This window comes from Chaetodon auriga, chromosome 11, assembly GCF_051107435.1.
Source record: "Chaetodon auriga isolate fChaAug3 chromosome 11, fChaAug3.hap1, whole genome shotgun sequence".
Taxonomy (NCBI): domain Eukaryota; kingdom Metazoa; phylum Chordata; class Actinopteri; order Chaetodontiformes; family Chaetodontidae; genus Chaetodon; species Chaetodon auriga.
The window spans coordinates 22,500,142-22,515,000 of NC_135084.1; the positions used below are offsets into that span (position 1 = coordinate 22,500,142).

At 43.4% G+C, this 14,859-nt stretch overlaps 1 protein-coding gene across 1 annotated transcript in view; it reads left to right on the forward strand.

Annotated features, from left to right (window-relative positions):
• Nucleotides 1-14,859, forward strand: part of wdpcp (WD repeat containing planar cell polarity effector) — a 71,627-nt gene that overhangs the window by 15,732 nt on the left and 41,036 nt on the right. The window contains exons 2-5 of the mRNA XM_076742468.1: nucleotides 6,333-6,417; nucleotides 9,644-9,688; nucleotides 12,403-12,453; nucleotides 14,577-14,647. Coding sequence (XP_076598583.1) covers nucleotides 6,357-6,417; nucleotides 9,644-9,688; nucleotides 12,403-12,453; nucleotides 14,577-14,647 — 228 coding nt within the window. The 5' untranslated portion in view covers nucleotides 6,333-6,356. The remainder of the gene's footprint in view (nucleotides 1-6,332; nucleotides 6,418-9,643; nucleotides 9,689-12,402; nucleotides 12,454-14,576; nucleotides 14,648-14,859) is intronic.

A 14,859-nucleotide genomic window follows, 5' to 3' on the forward strand; every position in this document is an offset into this window, starting at 1 on the left:
TAATGCATCCACATACACCAATTTACAAAGCAACAAATGTAAGACATTACATGTAGACAGTGAATTAAGTCTGTATCTATATGACAGTGGATGATAAAAGCTTATGCATAAAATTTCACTACATCCAACCCGGGCTCGTTGCTGTGTAATGTAGGCGTTTAAGAGCACAAAACAAAGCATTTATTCTCACAAGTCCATAAATTGACTGTAACACAGCATCAACTCCAGTGTCTGTTCGACCATCCACAAACACTTTATCCAGATTCATGCACTAGATAGGAATCGCACGTTGGGTAACATCGCATTGCATCACCTGCAACTCACCTAATGAGAATGTTGCATAGCAGCTGTCAAAGGCTTGATGTCTGGATGAAAGGACCTCACCTTTAGGCGAACATCGGGCCTCTATCATCTAGTTATTTCCTGTACTTTGTACTTTAAAGTCACAAGTGCTGAAAATCCAGTTTCACACAGATAAGTGATAGCAAAAGGCATCAGACACATCAATGCCTTGTTAGACACAGTGTATTCCAAGTAAACATGCATCCACAAATATGCCAAGTGCTCCAGTGTGAAGATGAGTTTCAAAGCAGTATCACAACATATCTCACAAAGCTGCCCTGCTCCCTGGAACGGAGACCTGCGATGGCATCCTCATTACAGGGGGCAAATGGATTCTGGATCCAGCTGTGCTGCTCGCTGAGCACAGGAAAGTACTCCCGGAGCTGCCTCCTCAGGGTTTGCAGGTGCTCTCTGATGGCACCTGTCATGGAGGTCAGGATCTGCCTCTCCTCTTTGTTGAAAAATTCACACAGATTGTCACAGGACATGAAACATGGTCATGCTTTTCCTTGGAGGGATAGATTGAGTCAATTTGAGTAGCCAAGAATTTTGAACAAATACACCAACTCACAAAACCACTTGAATCGGTCAGTGTGCAGGAGAAGCCGCCCGTGGTCGCTGTCCATCCCCAGTGGACTGCAGTGGACCACTTTTGAAGATTTACTGTTCTCATGCTTCGTCCAAAACCTCCCAGCGGAGCCACGTGTTTGACCCTTTTCACACCTCCAGTGAGTTTCCCACCGTGGTCTGAGCTCTGTCAGTGCTGGGGCCCACACACACAGTCCAGTCTATTTCACTGGAAAGCATGAAGACAAGAGTTTCAAAAATGGTTTCCGCTGTAGTGTGTGAGGTTAAAAGTTGACTCCGAGCCTCCGCTGCCTTGGTGTTTTCACTCCCAGTGACACAAGTGGATTCTCATCTTGTTCTCAAAAAACTCTTGAGGCTTGGATGAATACTGTCCAGGTCTAATTTGTCGATGGTGGTGCAGCTTGCACAGTTTCATGGCCTCGTTTGCTGCTAGCACCTCTGAGCATATCACAGACAGGCAGGGGAATGTCCTCTGGCCCCAGTGATTCATTTTGATTTATTAGTTCTGATTACTTTTTGATCTGTTAAGATTTAATCCTAAATATTTTCTGTTTTTTCCGAACTTTATAACAAAATTGAAAATTCTTTAATTTGAAATTATTTGATGTAAATGGCCTCTCTTGGCACTCCTGCGATACCTTCTCAGCTCACCATGGGCTGCGTCCCACACTATGGGAATTACTGTTCTGTACCTTTATGGCGCAAAGTCTAAAATCTAAAACTAAAACCACATGTAATTTAAAATTTTGATGATTTGAGACTTCTCAGCTCAATCCACCGCCAAATTCCACAATGAGTCAATATGTCCTTTACATTTAGACCAAGTCTGTGTGGTTCCAACAAGGTATTTAGAGGGTAACAAAGCGTCTCAGCTCATCTCATCCATAAGCTTTTCTTTCCTTTGCCAGAGCAATTGATGGGCCACTGATTGTCCCTTCTGTCACACCGTACATTTGCCTCTCACCTCTGCTAAGGAGAGTTTGGACAAAATTGTCATTTTCACTGTCATCATCTCATCATATCACTCAAGACAACCTGTTTGGTTTTATATATAGTAGACACACGTCATTCCTCCTTCAGGGACAGGATGTGGAGGAACGGCACATTAGACAGGCCGTCAGTCAGATTCAAACCCAGTGTGTTTGTGCTGTATATACATGAGGATATACCCACTGTAGTCGCTCAGGGCATGTCTGGAACAATAGCCCAATGTTAAATTCTATTAGCTTAAATGAATGTCTGTTTGGATTGTGGCTGTTGAGAGCTAGAAAGAGTGAGAGATGGGACAGGATGGCAATGCAGAGATCTTAGAAAGGCCTCCATTGTTTCTCTTTCACTGTGAGAGAAGCAGTCTCAAACAAATATTTACTTAAAGTTCTGTCTTTCACACACACTCATATCGAAGCACACTCGTACAAAGAGACTCTCTGGTGCTCTTGTTCGTCTTTGCACACACACACACACACACACACACACACACACACACACACACACACACACACACACACTCTCACACTCCGTAACCACCCAGAGGGGACAGTGAAAGAAGAGCAGAGAAAGAGATGCAGAGAGCAGACAAGGTCGTAGTTCCTGTGGACTGTCTTTGAAAGAGGAGTCGTGTGTTTTCCCACCCCTCCTTTGATGTTAAAGCAGCCTCTTTACTAGTGTAAAGACAGGGTACAATAACCTAGACCCCCCCACCCCTCACACAACCCTCTGTACACTGGCTGCACACCCCCACAAAGCTCTGCGGGGGGACAGGTAACCCACAGCAACCCCAACCAGAAGTCAGAATGAGTGTGGCAGCTGTCCAGGACCTGTGCAGCATGCTGCGTGTGTGTGTGTGTGTGTGTGTGTGTGTGTGTGTGTGTGTGTGTGTGTGTGTGTGTGTGTGTGTGTGTGTCTGCTGTGGCTGTGTATGCCAGTGTGTGCGCAAACGTGATAGCAGTTTGTTTTTCAGTGCTTCATACATTTAGTCATCAGTGTTTCTTAGCGTTAATAGAATTGCGTTGAAGGTTAACTGCCGCTATCTACTGCTTATCTCGATGAACCAACCTAATAATCACACGTCAGTTGTGGATGGAAACAAGCATTCATTCACATTTTGTTTTGCTTTTTCTTTCTCCTGAGATGTTTCTGTATGAACGTGAAGAGCAAGAAATTGGTTCATCAGCATGAACAAGCAGGTCTATTAAAAGCAAATTGCTGAGGTGATAGCTCTGATTTTGCAAGCTTGATGGAGGAGGATATGAAAATGAAAATGCAAGAATAAACACAAAAAATATCACGCACATGCATACCGCATTCACCCCACAGGCACATATGTACAGTGACCAGTTGTTAGTCAGATAGAATGCTTTTTGTGAACACAGTTGAGGCAATTCTCCAGACATTGTTTCTTCCAGAGAACAAGGCCAAAATAACTAATAGCAGCCTCACAAATCTGGATTTTGTTCTAGAAACTGACACATGATGGCCTGAGAGGTCTGCATGGATTGTAGTTAGTGAGCTGCTCAATGTGCTGGGAGCCATACTAATTCTATATTGCACAAGTGAAGTGAGTGCAGGTACTGAGTGATACGTTTGACTTTGCATGTTCGTGTAAAGAGCCGGAGTGGCAAGTCATTAGACAAACATGCTGATGTGCCGGATATGACAGCACTGATGAATGACAGCCACTGTAAGTGGACTGATTTTCAGTTAGCATTCACCTTAGTACACACCAAGAGCACCTCATCCTGAACAAACCCTCTCTGTCTGTCCCCTGTTAGTGTCCCACTCTCTCTGTGGTGCTTGTCCTGATACATACGTTATGTGGCCACAGGGCTTGTGGACACACATCATTGTCGTTCAACACACACTCACCCAGTTCGCCCTCATATTTTCTGTGTCTGTGTCAGCCCCCTTGTTTTTTCTATTCTTCCATAAATTCCCTGAGACCCCGACAGCTGTGCAGAACAAGGTCTCAAGAACTTTTAGGTTAGCCAGACTGGCAATAACTAAATGAAAGCTGTCTGAAATGAGGTTTTCCCTCCAAAAGGGCTGACTTCTTCTAAAAAAAAGCTGGTTAGGAGAGGATAAAAGAATCCTCTTATGTCAGTAAACTCGTTACGCCGTCGCTGCCTTGCCATGCTAGCCCCAGCGTTTCCATGGCACCCGGTGTTATCTGTGTGTATTTTTGTTGGGACTTGTAGTTTTGGGGGTTGAGTGGCAAAATGAGATTTTTTTTCCCCACACCAGGAGGTGGAAGAGGGGAAAGATAAGAGAGAACCCCCTCTCAGCGTTAACGAGAGAAAGTAAGAGGGCGAGAGAGGATGGAGAGACGCAGAGCATTAGCTGCACAGATAGAGAAATGATGTCCGACGCAGCAACACTGCAACACCTTTGCCGCACTGGCTGTAATTTACACTGAGACGTGTACGCCGACATGTCCAAGGGTCCGTCTCACCCTAATATTATCAAAAGCACTTTGTATCCTTTGTTCCAGGTGGAAGCATTGGTTAGAGTAGTTTGGTTCTTGGGAAATATAATTCTTTCCTGCTTTCTCAGAATCAGCCAAACTCAAAAAAATCCTTTGTACGTGCAGTTTAAAGATATGTTGAAGGTGAAGTTAGCCTAATTCAACTCAAGTACTGGGCTCAAAGACATGTTGGACTAATCTTGACTTTCAGTATAACTTCAGATTGCATGCAGTGACATCAAAATAATGGTCAAGCTAAGTGCAAAGCAGACTATTAAACCTCCTGAAAACATTGAACTTCAGGAAACTTTTTTGCAGCATTGACATATGAATTGACATTTTCAGATGGAGGAGTACCATACATATTAGTAGCTAGTACTAACAGTAGTAGTGTATAGAAAGGGTATGTCAGTTTTGCACCTTTTTTTGATATTTATTTGCAGACACTCACTATTTTTCAATAGAAAAATCTCTTAAAAACAACATTCCTGTTAAAGTATATTATCAGTGACATGCTGTATTATGTTGATCTGTGTTATATGGATGTACGTGTACAGATGTGTTGAAATATGCACTGCTGATACTTCACTAGAGGTAGTTGCAGCAGTTCTAGTTAAGGCAGTATGATTACTGGCAGCGATAGCGGCAGTCGTGGTGATGCTTGTTTTAATAATGGTTGTTGTTGTGGTCATGCCGGCAGTGGTTGTAGCATTGGTTGATAGTAGAAGTGGTAAAAGTAATAGTAGTGAGCAGTATCAGTTGTATTTGATATTTTATTGATTCCACAGTAGGAAACTCTTTTTATTACTGAAACGTCATAGATGGTTCAATACGCGGTTGGGACACTGGTCACACAGATAGAACAAAGTGCCTCTGCAACATACAATAACACAGCATCAATACCACAGGGGAAACCCCACAGAGAGGACCAGAAGAAAGCAACAGCTTAACCCTCCAGGAACAGAAGTTAACTGAGTGCAGAATAAAGTCTGTAATTAAGAAACACACCTGTCATAGACCTGTTCTGTGCTCACTACCTAATGTGTGGAATGTTGCCTGCTTTGTCTTAGCTGTCAGCCCCAAAGTGTGTGTCCGTCACTGCTCACCTGTGATGTGTGAATGAAGGTACAAGAGCCTTGGCCTGTGACCTTGTCTCAGTGTCAGTCTAAGTTCATGTGCATGTCTGTTTGGATTCCTGTTAATGAGTTTTTTGGTCAAAATGTACAACCATACCTGTAGAGCAACCCACTACTATTATTCCAACTTACCTGTAAAACAGGTATAACAAGCCCAGGACAAAGTGCCACAAAAGACTATTATATTTCAGTTCCATTGTCACACTTGCTGGAAAACCAGTGACTATTGCAACTAATAACACTGTTACTTACTGCTAGTATGGCTCCACTGCTACTTTAACGATCACTACTACCAGTATGGAAAAAGGCTGAAAATGAAATGGACTTCAATTCAGCACTGAGTTGAAAAATAACAGGTGAAGACCGGAAGTGTAGACTTTGCATCTCTGCCGCTGGTCAAACTGAATCAGTTTACCTCCCTATATTGAAAAGTAACAAAGTAATAAGCCTTCCAGTAATGGTTATTTAGTTACTTAATCACTAGTTACTACACAAAGTAGCAGTTACTGTTCATTGTACACCATTAACTCACTGCCTTGTCTGCTTTGCCATCTGTGCTATAGTTTCACCACAGAGGAAATTACAGATTTTGTCAGTCCAGGAACATCGGGTGTTAACTGGCAGTCATTCATGTTTGTGTGTATGTTAGCATGTGTGCCTACACGCGTGCTTTGTTTGACCCCGAGGCCTATTTTTGTCAATCTGCTATGTCATCTCGTCAAGATACGCATCTGTGGTTGTGTTTGGTCTGCGCTGTCTCTTCCTCCCTTCATTTGTTCTTTCTCTCACTTTGTGCCCCTCTGCAGACTTGGGTTACACTCCTCCATCAGATGGCGTTCTGCCTGGCTGAGCTGCACTTGTGGTCCACCAAGAGCTCACTCCAAGTCAAAGGTAGCACTTATCGCCATGTTCAATCTCCCCCTCTCTCAATAATTCTCTCTCTGGCCCTTTCTGTCATCACTCACTTTGTTTTCACACCTTTTCCCCACCTTGCCTGTATCTACTTTAGCGATCTGACTCTCAGTCAACACCAATTCTCACTCTGTCTGTTTTCACTTTCTCTTTGTCTCTTCAGACTCTCATGCTATCGATGTCTGTTTATTGCATTATACTACATGACATTTTGACACTGTTCTAAAGTGTCATTGGTTAGCATGATCACAAGCAACGCAAGAAACCAGTGAGACCTCTGTATGTTCTGTGAGACCACACACATGTTGACTAACGTTGACGAAGGGACCAGTCCCACATTTGTGTACAAGGAAGCTTCTTTCATGTCACGCCATTTACTTAGCTCTCCCACTACAAGTTCACATGTTTGCCAGTGAGGGTGCCCTGTTTGAATCAAGTATAAATCAGACTACAGTCATTGAACATTAAACAAACTAGAGATTTTTTTCAGTGTGGTGAGGACAGTTATGAAACTTGAAGCAGCCGGTTGTTAAGTAGCTTGTGATGTCAACATGAATGTACATGATTATAGGAAGGAGTAAAAGAGTAAAACCTACTTGTTGGTAGTCCACACTGAAAATGTAATTATGATCCATGTAAAGGGTGGAAATCAAAGGCCCCAGTTCTACGCACAAGCTACAACCTGCAACAACCGAAGAAACCCAAAACTCTGATGAACTGTTTATTTTTCTTTCAAACATTTTAAACTTAAAGTCTTCGTCCCTGACCAACGATGACTCAAGTGACATCACTTGAAGAAAAGCTTTATCCAACATTTTCCACATACGCAGTGTAAACAGACGTCAGTGTTTAACATCGGTGGAGTCCCCCTTTAAGGGTGGTGTATTTTCAAATTGATGATCATTTCTCAGAAGCACAGCTATCAGTGATCTTTTTTGTTTGCTTTGCACATGTTCAGTGTCATATTGACACTACTTTTGGATCAGTTACATGAAGTCAACTGCACATGATGCCGCCTACATCACCTTCATGCACACATTGAGAAACGTTAACCAGCAGCCAATGCCTCCCTGAGAGGCCCAGTGGGCGTCATGTAAGTTTGACTTTTCTGGCAGTTTCTGTGCGTTTTCCTGCTCGCCACCTATCAGTCCATCTCTTCTGTTAGACAGAAATGCTCTGTTTCTCCATTTTCTTGTTTTCTCCTGCCTTCCATTCTGTCTTGTCTTTCACAGTCTGCTGAGCTTTAGACGAAGATAGTGTCTCTTGGAGCCTGGCTGTGTTGTGCGTTTATGTGTATACACAAAGGTACGACAGGGTGTATATCCTCAGTGATGGTGACATATCCTTATTTGTTTGTTTTTTCCTGCTGTGTGTGTGTCTTCTGCTATCTTGGAGAAATGTGGATGGATACATCTGAGCGAAGAGGCCTGGTCACTGAGGTGTGACGCTCCCTATCGCCACTTTCTTTACATCATATACATCCGCCTCAAAAACAAAAATATGGATTCATAAAAGCAGCATCTACTATGTGATGCTCGAAACAGATATTTTATATGTTGCTTGTGTGCATCCGTGACATGTGTTGATCATGTTTGTACAGCTGCACACCAGAGCAGACATCTCATGGCTTCTTTGCTACTGAGCAGCATTACAGTTTCTCTATTGCTTTGTGCAAGGAGGTAGATTTGACCTGATGACCAGTTCTTCCTAATTCTCTAACCTGTAATTTGCTGTTGCCTAACTGTGATGTTATGAAACCCAGTAGTTTTAGTCATGTTAGATGGATTTTTATGAGCAAAGGTGATTGGTTTAGCAATGAAGACGACAATTCCCATGATCCCACGCCACGATGTCATCAAACAATGCCTTTCCTTTTCATTGTTTTGAATGAGAGACCCCTATCAGCAGAAATTGCATACTGTGCCCTTAAGAAGGGATTTCAGTGCATAGAAATCCCACAAATATAGGTTAGTCTGATACCACACAAACTGAAGCATCATGCAAATGCTTGTAGCCAAGCTTTGAGCAACATGCTGTAAATAAAACTGGCTATGTGCTGCGCTTGCTTGCTACACATCAAGCAGCATCTCACTGCAGTCCTGTTTCTGGCCTTCTGATGAATGAAGGTCTGGGTTTGGTTGAGAATTATGTGCCGTAGCTTGTTAAATGTGCATCTGTCTTCACCTGCCTCTCTAGTTACATTACTTCTGCCATTTCATACTGGGTAGGTGTAGCATGCACCTGATACTGTGTGTTGCCACTAAATCCTACGGACTGGTCCTTTAATATGACACAGAATCATTTGATTTAATGGTAAACCTGCATAAAGACATTTTTTGCCATGGAGGGCTTTCATACAGATGTTTTAAGAAAACCGTGGTTATTTTTTTAAGAGAAAAATGTATCAGGTTGTTATTGGCAGATGCTCAAGGTTATAGTATCGCTATCCCTGTCAGAAATGAAAAAGTGACATCAAGCCATTACTAATAGGGTTCTGTTTGTGTGTGTGTGTGTGTGTGTGTGTGTGTGTGTGTGTGTGTGTGTGTGCGTGTGTGTGTGCGTGCGCGCCATCAGCTCTCCTGTTGTATTAGTGTGACCTGGCCTCAGGAGCAGCAGCAGCCACAGCAACAGTCGTGGAGCGATAAAGAAACGATGTGTTGTGCGAATCCGAGTCTGGCTGCTTATGGTTTTGGGCCTGCAGGAATAACACTGACAAAAAAGGCTCAGCTCAGCAGTTTGTGTGTGTGTGTGTGTGTGTGTGTGTGTGTGTGTGTGTGTGTGTGTGTGTGTGTGTGTGTGTGTGTGTGGTTCTTATGTTTTCAGAGCCGGCTGCTGAGTCTGTGTGTCTACTTTTAAATGTATATGTTGCATGTGTGTAAATCAGAGGCTCTCCCTCAGGTGGGATGGGTTAAGGCACACTCCTGTCTTTATTAATACCCCTCCGCCTCCCCCCTCCATTCTGGCTCGGACCCCCCAGCCCACCCTCCCACCTCCTCCTCTCCCTCACAGGGCCTTATCTCAGCTCAAACCGTGGTGCTGGCAGACGGGACAGGCCACTGGCTGATAGCGATTGTTTATCCCACGGTGCGAAATTGCTGATCTGTCTTCTGCTTTTCCCTGACAGCTAGATGTTCATCTCTCTCTCTCTCTCTCTCTCTCTCTCTCTCTCTCTCTCTCTCTCTCTCTCTCTCTCTCTCGCCCACAGATACTGATATTGGCACCTATCAGTACTACGATAAAGGAGAGCCAGGTAAATAGTGTTTATATTGGATGTCTGTTTGTGTTTAAGATAAGTTGAATTTGTCTTGTTTTTGGAATGTATGTGATTTTTCTTATATATGAAGAAGGGCTTTTTGCTGTCTCCCACGCTCACATAAGCTGTAAACACACACGCAGGCACACAAATTATTGGTCCTACACATACACTTGTCCACACAGAGGCTATTAGTATGTAGGATTTACACCCTAAAACCTTATATACACATGCACATACCACACACACACACACACACACACACACAGGTTATTAGGCCCTCGTGGTTCTATCTCTTACACTCGCTGTGTTCCTGTTGACCCGAGGTCCTGCCACACAGCGATAGGAAAACTAAACTGTTGACTTTTTCCCAGATCACATAGCGAGAGGCCCCATGTAGTCCAGCCTCATATTGCCTCAGGCCAGGAGGCTTCCCTTACCGTCAGGAAGCGCTCAAATCGCTCCCCCACGGTCCTAGCAGTGTAGGACGAGCTGTCTCTTCCTTTGCTTCTCTTTTGTTATGTGTGCATGTGTGTGTTTTTTATGAAAAAGATGCATAGCTTGTCTTGTATGAGCCACACCTTGAAAATTGTTTCAGATGAATATGTACAAATTTGCACCTAAAAAGTCAACCATTTTCAAAATGGCCAATGGCAGCTCTCCATAAATACAGCTGAAAATAGTATGACTTCATTTTAATCCAAAATCTTTGGTACATTTTACAGATGTAAAAAGTATGAAATGAATATTTGACACTACCGGTGTGCCACAGTGAGACGACGCAACAAGCTCTAAACACAATACTGGCATTTTATCACCTTATTATATTGCTCAGTTAATATGACAGACGTGTTAGCAAACACCGGCGTTCATTTGGAGTTGTGTCCATTTTCTTTTGTTCTGTTGTGCTTTTAGTCTCCACCAGCTCCTGAGGGAACTATCTGACTCGTTAGCTGCTAAATGCTTCATTATGCTCAGAAGCTAGTTGCTAACTTTGTCTGTGGTTTGATGCTGAGCAGGTAGTGAGCAGTAGTTTCAAAGACTGAGGCTTTGTTAATGTCAAATATTGATTAGAGGAGCTTTAAGTAGTATCATTAATTTCTGTGGGAGTCCACTTTGCACCATAAGTCACTCACCATAGTGCATAAACCCTCTTTTGCTTTTTAAATGCAGTATCTCTTTCTGTTCTCTGCCCTGTTTCATTCCATCAATTCTGAGTATTTTTAGTCTCTTTCTCTCCATCCACATGTTTTTTCTTTTGTTACTGTGCCGGTCTCAGATGTTTCCACCTCTCTCTCTCACTGGTTTACTTCTCTTTGTCTCAGTTTTTCCTCTCCCACCATGTATATTTTGTTCTTCCTCATTTTGTGTACAGTGCGTCTCCCCGTCTCTTCCTCTCTCCCTCTCATCACGGGGTTCTCTCCCTTCTCTCTCATCTGAGAAGCTGCCTTCTCTTTCATTCCAATCTTCAGTGGAGAGACGATGCTCTCGCTCCAAATCCTTTCATTTGGAGGATTACTAAAGTGTGGCTTGATATCAGAGTGGATGGAGGAAAGTGGGGGGAGGAGGAGGAGGGGAGCGACAGAGCAGGGGAGCAGAATCACTATCCAAAAGTATCACAACATTTTCACACAGTGTTGTAACGATAGCTCAGGTCATGATGCAATCACATGTACAGTTGATTACATTAGATTAGATTAAAATTTGCCCATTTGATATTTTGTGTTGACACTGAAGCACAAAAGTGTGTGTGTGCTCAGCCAGACTGTGGAAAAAAACTCATTTCAGAACAATATTCTGCCTCAATATTTTTGTCCTTATTGCACAAAGGTCTTTTACAAACTTGCATATTTCTCTATAGCGTTAAATATTCATGACTGAATAAGCAACAAGTTTCACCTGAATAAAACTTCTTGCACAGCACTGTTGCACTAGATCCTTCCCTCGAGAAGGTTGTAATGTCCGTTTTTTTGTTGAAACTGTTTTGTGTTGTAGCTAAATTGTGCTGCACTGACAGTTGTTTCTATTATTTTGTCCAGGCCATTTATTTTAATGAGGGTAGGCTAAGTCACAGAAACACCTCCTCATGAAGGATTTATTGCAGGTCTGTTGTGTTAGACTGCATTCATTTTGCTAGGTGTACCTAATAAAGTGGCAAATGAGTGAGTGTGTGTGTGACGTTGCTCTTCCTGTGACATTTGGGTATAACATGTAAAAGCATAGACATCATTGTGTGTGTGTCAGTATATCAGTATCATCGAAGTGGCCATGAAGTAGAGTGTAGTTCCGCATCTCCCCACTAGAGGTAGACCCAAGCTCATTGGAGCAGCTCCGGGGGTCCCCTGCAGCCAAATCCGCCCCCTCAGCCCTCCCCACCCAGGCCCAGAGCAGGTGCCCATGTCTGGGCCTGTCTGGCCCCTCACCCCCTTATCTGATTAATACTACTAATCCTGGAGGTGTTCCTGCCTGCCAGAGAGGCCGGCCACCAGACTGGCCACTTTCTTGCTCACAGTGACCGGGCCATGAGGCACGGTTATGGGTTACACTGTGCCAACAAGGTCACTTGGAGCTAAAGGAGGATGTTTGAGCTCCCGCTTAGTTCTCTGTTCCTCGTTATCTGCATCAGAATCATTCATCCTGCACACCGTGTTATTTCACTGTCTATATCCCAAATCAAACCCTTCACTCGGCCTTTTTTATTTTTTTTCCAGCCAATCCACACGAGCATCACTACTACAATGATAAACTCCTTTTCTGTGAAGGTAAGTTCCCAACAGTGAAACTCAAAAGAGTGACTGAAACAGTTTTATTCTTCATACCCTCCTGTGTGTGTGTGTGTGTGTGTGTGTGTGTGTGTGTGTGTGTGTGTGTGTGTGTGTGTGTGTGTGTGTGTGTGTGTGTGTGTGTTTGAGCCCCAGTCATCTTACTGGTAGATGACCATCTTCCAGAACCATCACTGTCCTAGTCAGTCAACTGTCCTACTTGCTCTATTCTCTCCCTCCCTCCCTCTGTTCCCCTCTCTCTCTCTGCTTTTCACCCAGTAGTGGAATACAAACACCCTTATCAGGAGACGAACACTCATCCCCCTGCCCTCCCCTCCCTCCTCTCTCCCCTGACCCCCCCCCCCTCCCCTCCGCACCCTCATTTGTATGCATCTGTTTACCTCCTCTTCCCACTCATTCTTAATAGAGAATCCCACTCCTTAATGGTTCGTTTCAGTAGAGATGAAGAGGGAGACTGTAAAATAAACAGATAGGCGAGTGATTGCACCGTATTGAAAACAGCAGTCCTTCCCTCCCTTGTATTTTTTTCTCCCGCTGAACTTCATGTATGTGCGTGGGCAGAAGCAGATGCACAAATTCAATTAGCTGCTTTTTTTTCGCATCCTTCCCTTCCTCTGTTTAACCACTAGAGATGGATGTGAAAAGGGAGGGCTGGGAAATTAAAATGAAGGGGCCTTGGTGTGGTATGTGTTGAGATATGTGCTGCTAACTGTGAGGTTGCATTTGGGAGATAACTCAAGAGCGCCAAAAGTCCTCACGATTAAATATTTGCTTCTCCTCAAGGACCAGTGTGTGTGTGTTTATGAAGGGACATTTTGCTTTCAGTAGAATATTTTCACTCCTTTAGTGCAGCCACATCAATCTGTAAGCAGCAGACTTCAGACTTTTGCTGCTTTGGTGATATGGTAGTCAGAAATATAAGACTTGTAACTACATCAATGTATTTTCTACATAGTAAGTAATGGTCTCGCATTGGGGTTTGAACATAAAAGTAAATGAGTGACACAGCTCCTGGTACTGAGAGTAAGCAACGCTGGTGCAACTTTTGATCATTTCATTAAATGCGCACCAATAATTGCTGTATTAATCAGGTTCCTCAGTGGCCTGTTGGTTCCTCTCAGGGTTTCTGGCTCAGTAACCCAGCAGGCATCTACGGGAACCCTAAGGCGCCCTTTCACAAATCCTCATTTGGGCTTTTGCTGATTGTGAATCATTGTGAAGAACTCCTCACCCACAGACCTTAAAATGGATCATGACTGGGATCATCTTAAACTCAAGTTAAAGTCACTCATGTAGCTTTGATCTGGTGCTTGCCATTGAGTTTATGGTCATTTTATTCTTTGGTAGTGTGTGTTTTGCTAACTAGCTTAGATGATAATGATGTTGTGTGTAGCAGTGATTCATACTTATAAACTATAAAATATAAACATGAAATAACTAAATTCTTTTAGATGCTCTCATGAACTGAAGTTGTTCTAGTGTACTTTCTCAATTTTCTAACAGTGGAAGACTGAATATGTGTAGAAATAACCTGTTGATTATCTTTCAATTGATCAGTCTATAAATTAGCAGACATTAGTCATTAGTTAACGGAAGTTTTGCTTTGCTCAAGGCGACGTCCTCAAGCTGCTTCTGTTTTCTGAGCCATCCAAAGTCCAAGAAGACAAAGTAATCAGTTACCAACAATATGAAAACAGAGAAAACCAGCAAATCGTCACAGCTGAGAAGCTGCAACCAGCAAATATTTGGCCATTGTGCTTGAAATGATAAACAACGTTTTATTTATTTTTATTTCTCCCCGCAGTTAAAGTTCATGAGTGCGATCATCATTCTGTATTCAGTCAAGAGTACTGCACTGCTTCATGTACCTGCATCTCTTTATTCCACCGGGCCGTGTTGTCACCACCCTTTATTCCCCATGTCACTCCTTTTCGTACTTAGATCTCGACCCAGATACGAAGTTCAACCCTTTCCTGTTTTTGGTGCCACATTCTTCCAGATTCCCATGAGGACCTTTCTTTTTTCAAGTATTTCTCCTATGTCTGCATTTAAAAGTTCAAGTCACATGATCTTTAGGTCCCTCTCGGTTTTTTCCTCCGTAGCTCGAGGCTATTCGTGGACCCCCAGGAACCGCCGACCGGAGAAGCTACGGGATTCGCTGAAGGAGTTGGAGGTACCCGCCTCCTCTGTTAAACCCTCCACCGCCACCCCTCCTGCCCCCCGTCTTCTTCCTCCCTCTGGGGATTTTCGGAGTTTTCCCTTTCCGAAACGGCCGATTGATTAACAAATAGGGGCATTCTCTTTCTTTTCTCCCTCTCCCTTCACTCTCCCTGTCGTTCCGTTTGTTCTCCTCTCTCCCTCTCCTCTCTCATCACCTCTCTTTCG